The sequence below is a fragment of the Trichosurus vulpecula genome, chromosome 6, assembly GCF_011100635.1.
Source record: "Trichosurus vulpecula isolate mTriVul1 chromosome 6, mTriVul1.pri, whole genome shotgun sequence".
Taxonomy (NCBI): Eukaryota; Metazoa; Chordata; class Mammalia; order Diprotodontia; family Phalangeridae; genus Trichosurus; species Trichosurus vulpecula.
In genome coordinates, this window is record NC_050578.1 from 103,846,277 (window position 1) to 103,865,524 (window position 19,248).

The following is a 19,248-nucleotide window of genomic DNA, read 5'->3' on the forward strand; positions in this document are numbered from 1 at the left end:
GCCCTTCCAGCTCCACACCTATGATAACTTGATTCTTCTTGAACTCCAGGGCTGGGAGATTCCATCAGGCCTTGGAACCCTGTAGTTACTTTGTCATTTCTAAAAAAGCACCTGGGAGGAAAAAAGCTCCCAGGAAGTATATGACTCCTGGCACTTTTTGCAATCTTGTCAAGTTTTTAAGTAACCCCTTCCTACTTGGGTTTCACTGCTGCTAAATTTCTGAGTTACCTAGGATTAAGACAGGTTTGGGAAAATCACCATCAATAATCCAATGACTCTATTGCAGCACTATGGCCACCACCCACCCAACCACCCACCCACCCCCAAGCGCCCAGTTGGTTTTAATTTACTACCATAAAATGCAGCACTGGTGTTGGTTCAGATTCCTCCGAAAGCCCCAACAGGAAATGAAAATTCCTGTAATCACTATGCCTGTCTACAGTCATCAGGTTGGGTATGGTGCAGTTCCATAGCCAGCTAAACCTACTTTTTGTAGGCCCAGGGGTTCTAGAGCCTACAAAAATGCTCATCATATCACCATTTAAAACTATGGCCATAAATGATGGGCAAAAGACGAAATAAATGAGGAAACAAAGGGTTGAGCTTCCAAGCGTATCTATTTATTTAGCAATTGGTTATTAGTTAAGCCAATTGCACAACAAATCAGGCCTAGACACACTCAGCTTGGCCTGGACCCCAACTATAGGAGGAGGCAGATTTTTGTGTATTAAAAACAATGAATCAAATAAGACTAACTAATTGAAAGAAAGCGATTAACCAGGATACAAAATTAGGTAATCTTACTTCTAATTGGAGGAAAGATTAGGGACTTTCCAAGTTGGGAGGGGGAGAGCAAATGGGTACAATTCTCTAAAATTGGAAAGAAAAAAAAGGTGTCCTACTCCCCCCCACCCGGTGTCTATATTCAATAAGAAACGCGGAAACAATAATTGATTTACCAGTATGGGGCAGTTTTCAGGTAAAACATATGGGTTGCTTGAGATGTATAATTGGGAGAAAACACCTTGCATCAATCTTGGGATTTGACTGTGTTTCTGGTCAGCATTACCTAGGTGCTTAACTAAAGATCTCTAAACAGCAGGTAAAGGTGGTCCAGCTTCCCAACCACATAGGGCTAGGTTCAAACAATGAAATAAAGTTCTCTCACAGTTCCCACAATTGAACAAAACTTTCTCACAAGACAGAAATTGGATGAGACCCTAAATTAAACAGGAAGGGAACTGAGCTAGGTCCAAAATTGAGTCACAAGATGGAGTCAGTGTGATTCACTCAATTTCCCTAATTAACCACTTGCTGTTCTAATAACTCTCATTCCAGGACCCAACTAAGTTTCAATTTTTTCAAAATTTGATGTGACCTTTGGCCTTGTACACCATGGGCACGTTTAACTTACGGGAACTGAAAAGTTTCTGCTAAAGAACTTTGGTTAAGGAGTAAAGAAATGAATCAGTGGAAGGGTTGCATTCACAAATCCCTCAACATGCAATGATCACCAGGAAGCTTATTCAGAAACTCACCTCTCTATGCATTCCTTCACCACTGCAAAATTGCCATCCCCAATGACCTTGCCAATTCTGTATTTGTCAAGAAGAGTTGATGACTCAAAGCACCTGTTTCCATTCACACCTGCAGGACGGACAGTATAAATGTCAAAGGCAAATGTAAGCAACTCACGTTGCTCCTCACATTGAAACTTGCCATGTAAAGATTTCTAGACCCAAAGAAAGAAAGAAAAAAGTGCTGCAGGCCTGATGATCTGTTAGATCTGTGGCTCAACTTGACCTCATTATCATTAGCACAGGGAGTATTTACTGTTGGTGCCACATTAGTATAATGGAAAATTTAACAAATTTCAGCTTAATCTCTCAAACCCCTGATGAACTAAGTCATTAGCCTAGCATTAAAAGGAATTCTAATTAAAGTTATCCTAACAGGCTTTTATTCAGGCTTATCCAAACCTGAAAAAGCTGTCTGAATATTGAAAAACAGGTTAGTTTCCCTGTAGGCTTTCAAAGAACAAATAAAGTACAGAGCATGATTTCCATGAACCTGGTTTTTTTTTTTGCTTTTGTTTTATATTTTCATGAGTTCATTTCATTAGAATGGGATTTTTGGTAACCTTATACAGTTCACTTTATGCATGTAAAAACATTAACCTGAGGCCAACAGCCTTCACTATACTGCCAGAGGTGCCCATAAGACAAAAACGTTTAAGAATCTGTGCTATAGAGTAAGGACAGAGCAAAATTAAATTTCAGAGTACACATCTATTAACTTTCTATTACAGTTTAAAATTTACATAAGTTAAAAAGGAGAGGGGGAGGATATCCATGATCTAATTTCACCAGGGCGCTGATGAGGTGGCTAGTTATCAGTGAGTGTAAACTATAAACAGGGTTCTTTCTAAAATAATCAATCACAACTCTTTCCTGCTCCACACTGTGCTACAAAATGTCAGTGATTTCAGCCTTCAGAAAAGGGAAAGTGCACAATGAAGATGAAGGAGCAGTCCATCTACGAGGTGGAAAGCTCCTCCTTGCTCCCAGAGTTGTTGGACAGAGATGATTCCTTCTGGCAGAGGAATAAGACGAGTTGCCCAGAAGTGCCTACCTGATGGTAACTGAGGAAGAACCTCCATGCTTAACGGTCCAAAGTTTGAGGCACTGTGGCAGAACGCTGGCTCAGGAACCAGGACAAGCCGCCTCTGACACACACAGGCAAAGTGAGCCAGGCAGTTCTCTAAGGCTCTAAGTTGAAGAGGAAGCACTAATAGGCATTGGTACAGGGCTGAATTCCCCAAACTAGTGAAAACAGAGGCCCCATCGCTATCTCAATTTTCCAAATGCTAGAACCTTTTGTGACACAAGGATGGAGGATGGGAGGATGGCACAGCAAAAAGACAGGAAAAAAGCAAACCTAAGTCTAAAATCTAAACTGTTGTAGACAAGCAGAGAGCCTGGAGCCTGGCTATAGGCCAGGGGATCTCAGCCACTCTTTGTGTCATGGACCCTTCTGGCAGGCTAGGGAAGGCTACTCAGCCCTGCCCAGATTAGTGGTTTTGGATGTATAAAATAAAATAGGTAAGATTACAAAGGAAACTAATTCTATTGCAATAATTATCAAATTTTTAAAAAATGTTCAAGGACCCCAGATAAAGAATTCCTGTTAAAGATTAACACCTTTGAATGCCCTTAAAAAAAGCATTTCTAAAGCAGGCTGATATCCACACACAGGAGATGATATTATTGTCTTTAGGAAATCTGATCAGCTCTGGGCTTCTCATGGACAAGGTCACATTTTCTGTCATTTTATTTGTTTGCTGCCTTTGTATACAGCAGACACACACAGAAAAATTGATGAACTGAACTAGACAAGGCGCTAGTCCAATCCTGACTATGCACTATCAGGACATAAATAGATCATAATTTAACACAAGTTTTCACCAACTCCAAAAGTACTTCCTCTAATTGCCAGTAGTGTCCTGTTTAAAAAGCAAACCTACTGTACTCTGGGAAACCAGATAATGGAACTTGTTAGAAGGTCTGGGAAGGAAAAAACAAGGGAAAGAATTTACACGATAACTTTATTGTATATTTGAAAGGAACAACACATTGTGCATAGCAGATTTGCAGTTCCATGGGCAATCATTTTTTATCATACCATGTTATGGAAATGCTTGTTTTATTCCATAAATTAAAAATAAATAAAAAAAATTTTAAACAGCAAATAAAAAAAAAAAAAGCTTTTATTGAATGGCAACTTACCTTCCGGGCTCAGGCATCGGTACAGTTCAGGTCCACCATTCACATTGGAAGAAGACCCACAGTGTGGTGGAATCTAAGAAACAGCAAACAGTCTATTATTTCTCATGACAAAAGCCCAATCTATGGCTAATGAATAAAACCAGCAGATGTTTATAAAACACCTAGAGAGAGTAACAAAAAGCATGAACATGAAAACTCCCATTTGCTTCTTAGCACTGTGCCTGGTGGGGCAATGGATAGAACACTGGGCCCAGAGTCAGAAAGACCAGAGTTCAAATCTAACCTCATACACTTGAGAGCTGTGGGACCCTGAGCAAGCCATTTAACCCCTGCTTGCATAAAATTGGGGAAAGGAAATAGCAAATTACTCTGGTATCCTTGCCAAGAAAACGTCATGGACAGTTGGCCTATAGGGTCACAAAAAGTTGTACACGACTGAACAACAACTGTGCCCAGTATATTAAGTACCATGAAAATGTTATTTATTATTGTTCTTGCTACTATCATTATATTGTGATGTAATTACATATGCTACTGCAATATAATATTGTATATTACATTATTGTTATATTATCATAGAAAAATATATATACATATATGTATGTTACTTTCCCTTCATCCCAGTAATTTTGGTGCTGGTCATCCCCAGTTTTTAATATTTTCAATTTAGTTACTTAAAGCAAAGAACTGGACACAAAGGAGCTACCTAATGATTGGGGAAAGGCTCAACAAATTGTGTTACATGGCCATGTACAAAGGAGTAAAGAGAATGATCAATACAGAGTAGCAGGGCAAGACCTACATGAACTGGTACAAAATAAAATAAGCAGAGCCAAGAAAACAGTATCAACATGGACCAGAACAATGTACATGGAAAAGAACCGCCACCAGAAAACAATCGAAAATGAAGTTTGCAAAATTATAAAACAAAACAAGTACGGCCCCAAAGAAAAAAGATTAGAAGACATGTCCTTAACTCCTTCGCAGAGTTGAAGGAGGAGGAATCCGTGGTTGCAGCAGCACACATAATATTAACTTGGGTTTGTTTGTTTTTTTACTATACAGGGTGACTCCAAAGTTATTGTGTAGTTAAAAGCTTAAAACTATACTAAGACTGTGGGGACACCCTATATTGATCTCAATTTTGCTGATCTTTAAAAATGCTCCCTCTTTTAAAAAAAATGTTTTTGTAATAATAGATGGTACTAGAAGAATAAAGGAGAGGAATACAGGTGGAAATCTAGGTAACATAAAAATAAAAGGTACTATAAAAATCTCTTTAAAAAAAGATTAGCAGAATGAATGGGGGGCAGGAGGAAGACGAGTGATTTTTATACTTCATCGAAGAAAAAAAAAAAGGGATCCCAATTCCTGCCCAAGCACAATTCTAAAAGCTGCTGCTGATTGGGACTCAAGCACTTTTTGAATACTCCATGCTTAGAAAGAAAGTTGGTCAGATTTGGACTGGTTTTTGCAGTCAGTCAGCTAATAAACATTTGTTAAGCATCTACTATGTGCCAGACATGGTGCTAATCACCAGGGATACAAATACACACACACACACACACACACACACACACAATTTAAAAAAATTTAAAAGCCAGTTCCTGCCCTGTCTGGTAGAGATTACAATCTAATAAGAAGATTCTAGTTCATTTCTGCAATCCAGTTAATGCTGGGCTTTTAACCACAGGTACAATCTAGATTATGGTACTTAATTCTTGGATTCTAAGCCTAGTCTAGTCCATTTCCTTCTTCACGCCGCCCTTGCCCCCATCAGCAGAAACTTACAGAAAGAAACCTCAGAGCTCATCTAGTCTAAATCCCAGAATTTCAAAGAAGAATCTGTGAGGCTTACAAAAGAAGTCATTTTCCAAAGTCACACATGTAACAAATACAAGATCTGGGATCTGAGGCCATATATGCTCTTTGCCCTTTACTACTCCAACAGGCTAGCATCACCCCATAGAGCACGCTCAGCCACCACTGCCGGCATCCCCATGGAAGCCTGGCTGGGGAGGACAGACTTCCAGCCACATACGGCTCACTGCTCAGGTCTTCTGGTTGCAGAATTCCTTGGACCTTTCTCTTCCAGTCTACTTGCCCTTTCTATTTCTATTGTTTTCCTGGCACTTCTAACATCATCCTAACTCTTTGCTCTTCAGTCATTTCAGCTGTGTACGCCCTTTTGTGACCTCATTTGGGGGTTTCTTGACAAAGATTCTGGAATGATTTGCCCTTCCCTTCTCCAGCTCATTTGACACATGAAGAAACTAAAGTAAACAGGGTTAAGTGACTTGCCCAGGGTCACCCAGCTAGGAAGTGTCTGAGGCTAGATTTGAACTCAGGAAGATGAGTCTTCCTGACTTCAGGCCTGGCACTCTAACCACTGTACCTAAGTGACCCTAATCCTACATATCAAAAATGAAAGAGTAAAACAGGAAGTAGATTGGTATAGCAGGTTTTTTCAAGCAAAATTTAAAGAACAGAGGATGAAACGACTTCATCGGCTTCCCAGTTTGTCTGGGATAGACTGTAGAGCCCTGGAGCTTTGGAGCGTGTTTCTGCAAAATCTCACTCTATGGAAGCTTTTGGCACTTGATTGTGCTAGGGGACTTCTGGGGTCATTTTAGGGAAGAGAAAGAGAGCTGCATACCGATGAGTATCTGTGAGACTATGAGCAATTCACCTGTCCTTTCTGGGCCTATGAGGAAAGCTTTTTAAAAAAATTCCTTCAAGTAGATTAGTAAGGAATACTGTAACTTATTCAATGCTTTAAACAATTATGTAACTTGAATAAGTTATATAATGTTGTATGATATGTTATATAACATGATGATATGATATGACATGATATGACATGTAGTAAGTGATCACATATAATCCTATTATCTATGAAATGATCTAAGTTTAGAGGGGAAGGAAGAAGGAGAGCAGGAAATAAGGAGCCTTCCACAGAAGGGGAAAAAGAATTAAAATAGAGAGGAAGACTATCCGCATAAAACTATAGAGGGAAATGGAAAGGCTCCCAGTGGACTGGAGCAGTCTGCGACATATAACCAATCAGGAACTAAGAAGAACGGTTACAAAGGATGTCATCAAGAAATTGTATGACAAGAAGGGAACGTGGGTTGGTCACAGAGCAGGAGGAAGAGATGACAGGTGGCTAGCCAATGTTCCACTGGTACACCCTGGAAATGTCAGGAGAAAACAGAGAGGGCTCGCGCAAGTTAGATGGATCCCTTGAGTTGAACTTTGAGGAGATGAAAGATCTGTTTAAATGTATTATATATGGTGACGAAGATTAGATTAGTACATTTTTTACTTTAGTAACTTGTGGCAGGTTAGAAACTGTGACATAACAATTACTGAGCGCCCAGGGCTATGATCTGAATCTAGGGCCTCCACTTTGGATCTGTAGTAGGGTGGGCAACAGAGTGGTCTGGCATAGAAAAACAGGGAGGGCAAACCTGGATGAGCTGCTTTCTGTGTTACTGGAGAAAACTTGAGATCACAGCTGCATTTGAGCATTTGATTATAGTATTTGTTGTGAAAAGGTACATTTCTTCCTCTCTGTGTCATCTTTCCCCATTATCTTCTCCCTTGTTTCCCAGGGTATTTGTCTCTTTGCCATCAGAAGTGGCAGTATAAATATGTTCCTCTGCCTTCTAGTCCATTTCCATTAGAAATAAGAGCCTGCCTGGCTAGCAACAGGGGTCACAAAATCAGCCTTCCAATTATACTGATTACACTGCAGAGTATTAAACCATAGCTACTGCACTGAAGGCAGGAAGAAAGAGAATTTGCTTGAAAATCTCTTCACTTGTTAATGAGCATTCATGCTTCAATCAACAGCTGAGATGCTGAGACAGCCCAAAGGTTAAGTGACTAGATATCATTTATTTCCAAGATGCTTCTTAACCAAAGCATACATCGATGACAGCATCTGGGATATTCTATTTCTTTGAATTTTCTGTAATCACTGAGTGCTTCAAAGAGACAGAATTGCAAGGGGAAGAAAGGGGAGACAGGTCTGGGGAGGACATTGCCTTCTTGATTAGGATCTGACTGGTTAAGAAGGAAGGAAATTGGAAGAAAAGCAATGAATTGCTGACGGAATTCTCTGCCTCTGTGAGACAAAACCGTTAAACCATCTACTCTAGTTCCTGTGCCAACCAGATCTATTTTTTATGAGTAGAAAAGAAAATGAAATATTCAAGGATTCTATCCTGTTTTGATCATAGAATTCTATGCTTTTCAAAGCCCTGCTTGTTCACCATGCAGGAAAGCAGATTGAAGTGATACAGTAATATATACATATCCGTTATCACCAAATTGTATTTCCTAGGGTTTCACAAGGCACATGCTGATCATTTCAGCATGACTGACATGGTGCAGCTTTTGTGTTTTTATAGCTGGAAAGCAAGTCAGAGAGTCCTACTCTAAATATCCTTGAAAAGAGCTATCAAACATTTCCACCAAGCTGAAATGTTAAGAAAATGTTTCAGCATGGTTGCTGAATAAGTTCACTTTTGTCTAGCAGTAGAAACAACAGGTTAGCCTTACGGTAAGGCAGAAATGGAGACCTGTTAACCTTCAGCTACTACAGGATTCCGTTCAGGAGTAAATGAGATAATGCATATGTAAAGGCTTTTCAGGCCTTAAAGCACTGTATACATGTTAGCTATTATTATTATTATTATAACTTGTGTTCTTCACTTGGCCTCTTATGGAGGCAGCACAGGAGAGTAAAAGGCCTGAACCCCAGCCTTGCCGCTCAGCTATCTGTGGGATCTTGGCCAACTCCCTTCACCTATTTTTGCCTCAGTTATTTCATCCATAAAACAAGGAATTTGGGCTGTTGATCTCTAAGGGCCCCTCTATCTCGAAATCTATGACCCAATGAAGTCAGAATGTAGGAGACACATTCATCAGGACCGCTCTGTAAAACTGTGATGTGATTCTATTCAAAGTTATTCTAGAAAAACAAAACAAAAACTCTTCGGTGAGTGGTTTCTGCAACGTCATTGCTGACATTTTGACCTGACTCTGACCTAAACTGATGTAAAGCCAAGGGTTCAGCTAACATGGACACTATCTCTAGAGGTCTCCTGACTTCCTAGTAACAAACATCTTCGATGCTGTCCAACTTAGTTTTTGAGAGTTTATCATTCATATATTTCTAAAGCACCTATTTTCTATAGTTGGACAATGGTTCAGGGAGACCTGAATTCAAATCCCATCTCAAATATGTACTTAGTCATGTAAACCTGGGCAAGTCATAACCTCTCTGCACCTCAGGTTTTTTTTGAAATTAAAATATTTTATTTTTAGTTTACAATGCTCAGTTCCGCATATTTTCGAGTTTCAGGTTTTTTGCCCTCCCTCTCTTCCCCTTTCCCCCACAAGACATCATGGAATCTGATATATCTTCTACATAAAGCTTCACATTAAACTTATTTACACAATAGTCGAGTTGTAAAGAAGAGTTATGACCAATGGAATGAATCATGAGAAAGAAGAAACAAAACCAAAAAAAAAAAAGAGAGAGAGATTTAAAAAAAAAAGAAAAGGAGAGCGAATAGTTTGCCTCAATATTCATTCAGTCTCTGAAGTTCTTTCTCTGGATGTAGACAGCTCTTTCCATCATGAGTCCTTTGGAGTTGTCTTAGAACCTTGTATTGCTGAGGAGAGCCAAGTCTATCAAAGTTAGTCATCACAGAATCAGTATTTCTGTGCTTGTGTACAATGTTCTCCTGGTTCTGCTCCACTCACGCAGCATCACATCATGTAGGTCTTTCCAGGTCATTATGAAGTCCGTATCTTCCCCATTTCTTATAGCACAGTAGTATTCCATTACATTCATATACCCTAACTTGTTCAGCCATTCCCCAATTGATGGCCATCCCCTTGATTTCCAATTCTTTGCCACCACAAAAAGAGCTGCTATAAGTATTTTTGTATGTACGGGTCCCTCTGCACCTCGGTTTTAATAGGGATAACAACGCTCACCTCAAAGGGTTGTTGTAAGCATCAAATGAGAAAATGTCTGTAAACTGCTTTGCAAATCTCAAAGCGCCATCAAAACATTAGCTATGATGATTAGCTGAGTGACAAGAAGAAACTTCTGACAGAAAGCTGGCAAGCCGCTTGAAACTAAGGATGTCAGACAACACCAGAGCTAGGTGGCCAAAAAGCATCATGTAGAAATTAAAAATGTGTGATTCAATATTAAGAAAACAAGCGAGAACAATCACACTACAGTAACTCAGCCAAGAGCATACAGAACGACAGTCACCCAATCACAGCATGTCTTCATCCAAAGAGACATAGAACACAAGAATCATAATCTCTTTTTAAAATGGGACTGCTTTCCAATATAACGAGAATTTACAAATATGAAGATGACAGCAATCATCTGTAAAATTAAGGTGTTTACCAAGTTATCTTCTATTTAAGTTAGAAAAATAATAATTAAAAAAATAAAAAAAAATCTTTCCCCAATTTTACAGTTGAAGCCTGAAGAAATTACATTTCTTTTACAACGTCAGTGCAAGCAGTGAGTAGAAGAGCCAAGCTCTGAATCCAGGTCTTCTGATTCAAAATTCAATGTTCTATTCACTATAGCACAAAAATGAAATGTGAATTAGTGAAAATTTTGATTTAATATTTTAAATCAATTTGATTTGTACTACTCTTAAGAAAATAGGTCAGTTCCAGATACTTGCCTATAAAGTGGAGGTCCTAGTGGGGCCATTTCAGTGAATGAATTAGCATTTATAAATAGCATATTCCTCATTTATATGCAAAGAAATAGAACTAACATAGTTGTCCTTTTTTCTGTGGCAGGTTAAATATGCTCTCCTGTTCTCACACTTTACACGTCCTGTCTTGCTTATTCTATTAACCAATATTAGCAAAATCTTTAGCCCATAGGTAATATAAAGGCAAAGGGAAGAGCCTGGAATCAGGAAGATTCATCTTCCTGAGTTCAAATCCAGCCTCAGGCACTTAGTAGCTGTGTGACTTTGGGCAAGTCACTTAACCTTGTTTGTCTCAGTTTCTTCATCTGTAAAATGAGCTGGAGAAGGAAATAGCAAACCACTCCAGTATCTCCACCAAGAAGACCCCAAATGAGGTCCCAAAGAGTCAGACATGACTGAAGAACAATTAAGCAACACATCTAGTAAGTGTCTGAGGCAGGATTTGAATTTAGGTTTTCCTGATTCCAGCACTTCAAGGAGAGAAGAGATGGAGTTGCCTGGACTTGGAAGAGAAGGCTGACCATAGGCATAGGGAGTAAGATAAATCTCAAAACAATTAGAGAAGGAGAAAAATAAGACTAAGTTGGCAGCGAGAGTTGCTTAGAAGAACCAAAGAGAACCAGAAGATCATAAAGTTTGGAAGGCACTTTTAGCACAGCTCAAGCCTTTACTGCTTGTACTGATCTTTGGCCCATCTACTCTGGGATCAGAATAACCCAACTCTTTCACTATCAGGATTCTTCCCCTTCCAACCTAGAATTGCCTAATTAGCAAATCAGGGCCTTCACCTCCTTAGCAAAACCAACAGTATCACCGGTACCCTGCATTAGTGGGGATAACTTGGTATCAGCCCCTGGCCGTGCCTCACACCCTTGACTAAGGGTTGGGGAAAGTAAGGACCACCCAGACCCTGTTGGTTCCCTCCATATAGCCCAAACTCTGGTGCTATCCATCCAGGTGCCACCTCTTCCCTTACCTGAGCTATTTCTGATCTTGTTTTGGGCTGAATAACCCTTTACCGACTTTGAATCCCAGTTCAAGAATTCCCCTCAACATATCTGACCCATGGCACTGACTTGTCAGCCCCCTACCCCTGCCCTCATAAGGAAGTCCATTAGGGATCAGAGATGGGTCCACCCAGTTCTGAGTGCTCTTGATGGCCCTCTCTCCTACCTCCCCCTCCATTTCTGAATTACTTTTTTATATGCTTTGTGTTTATTTACTTGTGTATAGGTTGTACCCCCACCACCATTGCTGTCCCCCAGCAGAATATAAGCAACCTGATGGCAGATGCCATTTTCTTTTTTTCTTTGTTATCTCTAGGATCAAGCACATAGCGGCCACTTAATAAAACGTTAGTTGAATTGGATGAATCAAACCCTCTCATTTTATAGAGGCTTGCCCAAAGAGAACTAAAATGTCCACCTGAAGTCCTTCCTCTTAAGAACCATAAAAAAAAAAAATTTTGGCCTAAAAAATCTCAGTTTCTCTCTCTAATAAAACAAAATACGTTCAAGGGTACCGTCAGCATCCAGCATTTTCAGGCTAGCTTATTAAAATACAGCCAAAAAGGCAAAACCTACTTATCCCCAGAAATTTGCAAATCATGTTAAATGAAAGAAACTTTCAATGCAGAAGGACGGACAAGCTACAAAACTCCAGGGGAAATGCAAGCCTCTAAGGTCAGCTGCTACTGCAGACCTACATTTCACAGCTTCTAAAAGAAGTCTTAAAGTTCAGAAGGTCAAACAGTAACATTTTAGCTGTGCCCGTCATCACAAGATACCATGAGCCCTTTCATCACACATCACAAATCCTGCAAACCTTTCACCACCAGCAGACCCAAGAGACATCATCAGATAAAACACCACAGATCAGACTGTTTATAATCTCAAGATGTTGGATAATGTACCAAACGTATTCTCCCCCTCCTTTCAACTACCAGGAATCCCTGCAGCCAGATAGCCTGGGGGCAAAAAGCTCTATTATCCCAAAGTGAGACACTTTATCCCTCAATCTCTACAGATGTGCCTGAAACATTTAAGACCAGAAGTTTTAGACTTGGGACTTTAGGGATGAGATAAAAGCCTCCCCTGCTCCCTTACCCCTCAGCCCCTCCCCCCAAAAAAAGCTTTCTTGATCTATCTTGCACATTTAAAGAGTGCCTAACCAACAGTCCCAAAGAAAACACCATGACTTAACTACTAAAACTTAAAGACTGACCTACCAAAGACCATAAATTGCACTGATGTCAAATCCTGACTATACAATGGTCTCCAGCTTTCAGTTCAAAGAACATTTTTTAACCTCCATATCCCAATTCTCTCATTAATCACCCAAGCACCAAAATCACCGATGCCCCAGTCACTCTGCAATTCCTGTCATATAACACTCACCAACTTATAACATATCCCTGCTCTTCCTTCTCTTACCGGATTCTGTCTTGACCACTTTCACTATGATTCTGTATTATTCAAGTCAGACCAGTTTGCATTTTCTGAATAGAGAAGTCTCCAAGCAAAATCATCACCAGGTCAACTAGATAAAGCTCTACATAAATAAAAATAAATAACTCTAACAGTGCAGATTTAGATGCTGCTTTCAAAACTGTCAAATGCTTTATCTCATTTGAACCTAGCAACCCTGTGAAATAAGTACTTCAGAGATTATCACCCCCATTTTACAGATGAGGAAACTGAGGCACAGAGTAGTATGGTCAAAAAAAGGTTAATTTCTGTATGTCTTAGAGTTAGGGCTAATAAGCCAACAAGATGATCAAAAAGCTAATATTTCTGTAACAATTTAAGATTTAAAAAACACCTTTTACACTTTATCTCATCGGAGTCTCACAACAGCTCTGTTAGATTGGTGCTAATGTTGCCTCCGCTTTATAGATAAAGTAACTGAGTCTCAGAGGCTTGAAATGATTTGCCCAGGGTCACAGAGCTGTTGAGTTTCTTAGGCAGTATTGGAATCCAAGCCTTCTAGACCCCATACACAGTGTTCTACCACCACAAATCTTTAGAGGTAGCCTCTACATGAAATATGGTCTTGCACAATCTTATTCTAGCTAGTCATAAAAATGTCCTAGCATCTATCTTATTTTTCAGTTTTTCAGTTCTTTAAAAGGTCCTTATAAGGTGCACACATAGAAAAATATTTATAGCAGTTCTTCTCGTAGTGTCAAAGAACTGGGAACTAAGGGGCTATCTATCAATTGGGGAACAGCTGAACAAATTATAATATATGAATGTGATGGAATACTACTGTGCCTTAAGAAATGAGAAATACATCAGAAAAACCTAAGAAAACCTATATGAACTGATGTAGAGAGATGTGAGCAGAACCAATAACAATAATGCTGTAGAGACAAATAACTTTGAAAGACTTAAAAAGTCTGACAAATGCACTAACCACCCATGATTCCAGAGGACTGATCAAGGAGAACGCTCCCCACCTGACAGAGAAGACAGATTGAAGATGCAGAATGAAATATACATTTTTACACATGGGAATTTGTTTTACTTGACTCCGTATATTTGTCACAAGGGTTTTGGTTTTGATTTTCTTTTCAATGTGGGAGAGGGAAGAAAGAGAAAAATAAATAATTATTGGTTGGTTTTTTTTAGACAAAGTGTTTTTTTTTAAGATAGATAATAAACCCAACATTATTTTCAAACAATTAAAAAAAAAAGGTCCTTGCCTATATTCTGAAGTACTGTTCTTTTGAACAGTTCTCCATTGATCCGGCAATCCAGATAAAAAGACAAAAATCTTGATAGAAGATTCCCTTTGGCACTGAATTCCAGGTTTATCACTTAATCACTGGTGACTAACACTTTAGTCTAGGTGGAGTTTCCCATATTAAGAGTTAGGCACCCCTATGATCAAGTAGCATTGGCTTTGGCTTTGACAGATAATGATTATTTATTTCAAGCTTGGAGGATGTAGGAGGTCATCTAATCTAACTCACTTTTCAGATGAGGAACCAAGTTCCACTGACTCCAAATGCAAAAGGGCTCCTTTCACTGTACCACACGACCTCAATACTAAAAGGTTCTATTTAACTTGCACTGATCAGTTCTCTGATTGTTGGAATTGGATATCTGTCCTCCCAAGGCTTTCAGGGTTACCTGGAGTAAATAATACAGAAGAGGAGATATGATCGATCTTGCTCTTGAAAACAGACCTTTGCTGTCCCAGAGATTCTCTTAACTGCTCTTAATAAGCTATTTTAAGTGGTGGGGGGGGGGATGCATAACATTAACATGTGATAATTATCTGTAAATCTCCATTTTAATTTCACTGAAACAAAGCAGCAAAGCTGATGAAGACAACGCTGACAAAGGATTCAAGCTGACATAAAAATTAGTGTGTTTTAAGCTGGGAGCAACATGATGACAAATCATAGGATGTCAGATCCAGGTTTCTCTCTTAAAGACAGCATACATTGAATGCTATTATAAATGTGATATCTGCCCCTTATTCTTACTCTAGAAATGCATATGAAATGAGATCTACCCAGCAAGTTCTGGAGATAAATATCAGAATGGGAAATAGAATCATTTGTCCATGTGGCTGGAGTTGAATGTCTGGCAGAACCTCATTCATTTCAAACCACTATAAAAAAAAAATCAAAAGAGGTTTGATTTTGACAGCCCCCACAAACCAGCCAGATTGGCTGAAACCTAAGTACCAATGCCAGAGAATCACATTAAATCTGGAATGGATCTTAGAGGTGATATAATGCTTATGGTTGTTGTTGTGGTTCAGTAGTTTCAGTTGTATCTGACTCTTTGTGACCCCATCTGGGGTTTTCTTGGCAAAGATACAGCAATGGTTTGCCATTTCCCTCTCCAGCTCACTTTACAGATGAGGAAACTGAGGCAAACAGGGCTAAGTGACTTGCCCAAGGTCTCACGGCAACTAAGTGTCCAAGTGAACTGGAGGCCCTATCCACTTTGCCACCTAGCTGCCCTACTGCTTATGTTACATATACTGAAGTTGAAAGCAAGAGAGATTAATTCAATTCAATTAAATAAACATTTATTAAACACCTTCTTTGTGCCAGACACTATATTAAATGCTATGACAGAGTAAAAAGTGAAAATAGTTCCTGCCCACAAGTGGCTTGCCTTCTACAAGGAGAAAAGCAAGGAGGACAAAATGTACAGAGACTTCTACACATCAGAATAAATATAAAGTTTCTTAATTGCCAGAGCTAGTTTTCTCTCTAACTAATTGTTGGCTCTCTTTTTTGCTATTGAATATTTACAGCACTAGGCCTAGTCAAGAAGACCTGAGTTCAAATCTAACCTCAGATACTAACCGTATGGGCAAGCCATTTAACCTTGTCTGCCTCAGTTTCCTCAACTGTAAAACGGGGATAATAATAGCTCCTGCCTTCCCAGGATTATTGTGAGAATCAAATGAAATAATATTTCTAAAGCACTTTAGCACAATTTGTGGTAAACAGGAGATGGCAATAAATTCTTTATTTCCTTCCTTCTAAGAGTTACACTCTTTGGAAACTGCGACTTTCCTCAAGTGACTTTCCATGTCTGTGTCTTTGTATTTGTGCTCTCTCACACCCATTCCTCAAACTCTCCACAGAGAAACTCTCCAATTAATTTCTGAATTGATAGATTAAGTGTGTCCTCCCAGCCAAGTATCTCTACTTCAAATTGCCATGGCCAATAATGGGGAGGGAGATCAGGGAGAAAGTTTCTGTCCCCTTCCCCTGCTGCCAGGTATCCACAGGGGTCAACAATCCACAAAGTTGCTAGCGGTCTGGACTCAGTGTGCTTTAGCATGCTCAGCCTTTCAAGGCCTGCCTAGGACTTGGCCAATGATTCCTCATCAAAAGTATCCTGCTGCTTCCAATTCAATCAAGGAGAAACCTGTTCATGCTTTGCAAAGGTGATGACATGGTGAGAGGCTTCATCTTTACATTTGGTTTAATACCTTGTTATTTACCAGCTACTTTTTATGACTAGATCACCAGGGGCTGGAAGGACTGGCTTTTGCCTTTCTTTGTACCCTCAGAACTGGCACATAGTAGGCACTTAACAAAGCTAGTTGATTGACTGACAAAAGAGATAGATGGACATTCCAAGTGCTACCCGGCCCCCCCACGCCCAGCAGAAGGTCTCCAGTACATTAGTCAAGTGTAAGAATCACTGGGGGACATGGAGGAAGATCATGTGGAAAAGGAAGGTGTGGAGACGTGATGGTATATGTAAGAGGAAATCCCCAAACTTAGGAGAGGACAGATTCATCCACCCATGCTGCCTTAGCAGCATGTGCTTTGTGAAGCATTTTATAAGTAGTTGTAAGGAATTTGCTGCTGATTTAGACTACTGCAATACACTTCTGGTTGGTCTCTCTGCCTCAAGTCTCTATTACTCCATTCAATCCTCCACATCAAAGAGATTTTCCTCAAGTGTAGGTATGACTGTCACTCCACTCCCACTCAGACTCTAGTGGTTCCCCATTACCCCTAGGCACAAATATAAAGCCCTTTCTTTTTGGCATTTAAATTTCTTCCCAATCTGGGTCCCTCTTACCCTTCCAGTCTTGTTACACATTCCTGCCCTCCACTAACATTGCAATCTAATCATACCACCTTACTTATTATTTCTCACATATTACAGACACTTCAGTTCCCAAAACTATGCTTGGAGTATATTCCCTCTTCAATTCTGCCTCTTAAAATTCCTGTTCAAGACTGAGCTCAAATACCACCTTCTGCAGGAGGTCTTTCCCTACTTTGCCCCCTCTCCTACTGGCCACTAACCAGACCACTCCATCTCTTTCCACTTCCTCTATATGTGTCTTGCTGCCTATTTATTTACATACTCTATGCATACTTGTAAGTAAGGTGGATTTTAGCGTGTGTAAGGTAGATTTTAGCGTGTATAAAGTGGATTTTTGTTATTATTTCTTAGAGTTCAGTTTCCCAGGATCTATGGCCATAACAATCTCTATTTCCCAGGCTCATGGTTCAAAACATGTCTACCATGCTTGCACAGCATTATGTAATGATAAATAATGTAAACATTTGTGCCAAAATTGTAAACAACCACTGCAACTGCGCAGTGAGGTACAGGGATGAGGTGATGCAAACTTGTGAGGCTATTGCTGGCAATATGCCTTCTTTGTCTGTTGCCCTATAAAGCAGGTGGGCACTGTTCAGTGAATGAGGAAATTTTTCATTGAATGCACAAGCTGGAACACTATGTGTGCCCCATCAACGCTTGGGGGGAATCTGTGTTTGTCTCAACCAGCCCCCATTGAGGCTTGAGGGGATTTAGAGGAGTGCACAAGCTGTGCCTGTCTCGATTGACCCTTACATAGAGATGTAAGAGTTGTTGCCCCCTGACCCTTGCTCACTGGTCCCTGCAAGAAGAGTGATTAGGGAATGCTGTAGGAGTTGTGCTTCCATTATCAGCAACCCTTGTGAGAAGACTAGACTAAAATAAACTAAGATTATTAAACCCTTTGAGCTATCCTTCCTGTCTGACCAGATCAAGAGGGAACCTGTGCTAGCAGCCATTCTATGTGCTGTGTGTATCTGTCTTACAGTACTGTATTACCTATTCATTATAGGTTGTCTCCTACCTTAGAAGGGGCAAGACTTTTGTATGCAAGCTCTCTTTCCTAATCTTTTAGTCTTTCTTTTTTTTCTTTTCTATTTCCTATCACTAACCCTGGGAATCATCCTTCCTCTTCAGCTCCTCCCTCCTTTCTAGTGCTGTAGGCATTTGCATCCTCAATTTAGGGTAAATGGGAATGAGTCACTAGACTAAGAAAACTTTTGGTCTGGGAATGCGCATGGAAAGGAGAAAGAACCATCCCCAGGTGGGTTTCTAGTTTCTTTCCCTTTATACCTGACATTCTACTCCCTTCTGGGCTGTGGTTCTGAGCATGACATAGAGCATGTCTTCTATCCCACCCAAATCTTTCAGCCCTCTTCCTTCTTTCCTTCTCATTGCTGGGCAATCTGTAATTTCTTGTGGGGTGTCATGGGGTGTCTCTATAGCTAGACAAGATGCCACAAGCCTGAGAAGGCTTACGTATTTAAATGTTCAGGTGTCAATTCATTAGGAGAGGAGATGTAGGTGGATGTGAATTCAGTCTGTTCACCCATAATGACTCTATTTGGCACATAATTCCTTTTTCAATTTTTGTTTTATTTAATTTTTGAGTTTTCATGGTTGGGAAATTTGTAGGAAGTGACTCCAGCCACCCTGACGATCTCCAGATCCAATCTGTGCCTTTACTGTTTACCCAAGTGCTATGGCATAACTGAACAAAGACTGTACCTGGCATCAGGAGAGCTGGAGCTCTGCTCTTGCTTAACAGTGTTATTAAGTGGCAAGTGTAATCTCCACCAAAGTTACAGCATTCTTAAGTAACAGCACCCAGTATTCAAAGTCAGATCTCTTGTACCCAATTCAGCATTCCTTCCACTAAGTGAAATTTCATCCAAAGAATTTTCCTAAAGGGAACTTGCAAAGAGCAATTTGTAAATGGATATTATTGAGAGCCTTCACCCCAATGACTGTGACAGTTGTACGAGTAAGGCTTAAACCATTTTCCTTCTTTCATGCTTACAATTCTTAGAGAAGTGGTCCAGGGACTGCTGGGGGCTCTGGAGACCCTTTGGGGGGTCATGAGGTTAAAAAACTATTTCCATA

At 39.9% G+C, this 19,248-nt stretch overlaps 1 protein-coding gene across 2 annotated transcripts in view; it reads right to left on the reverse strand.

The window, feature by feature from the left end:
- The window catches only part of DCLK2 (doublecortin like kinase 2), a 208,358-nt gene that overhangs the window by 43,489 nt on the left and 145,621 nt on the right, over positions 1-19,248 (reverse strand). For both annotated transcript variants that reach the window (XM_036763855.1, XM_036763854.1), the window contains 2 exons: positions 3,786-3,858; positions 1,539-1,647 (listed from right to left, as the gene is read on the reverse strand). In XM_036763855.1, the coding sequence (XP_036619750.1) occupies positions 1,539-1,647; positions 3,786-3,858 (182 nt within the window). The remainder of the gene's footprint in view (positions 1-1,538; positions 1,648-3,785; positions 3,859-19,248) is intronic.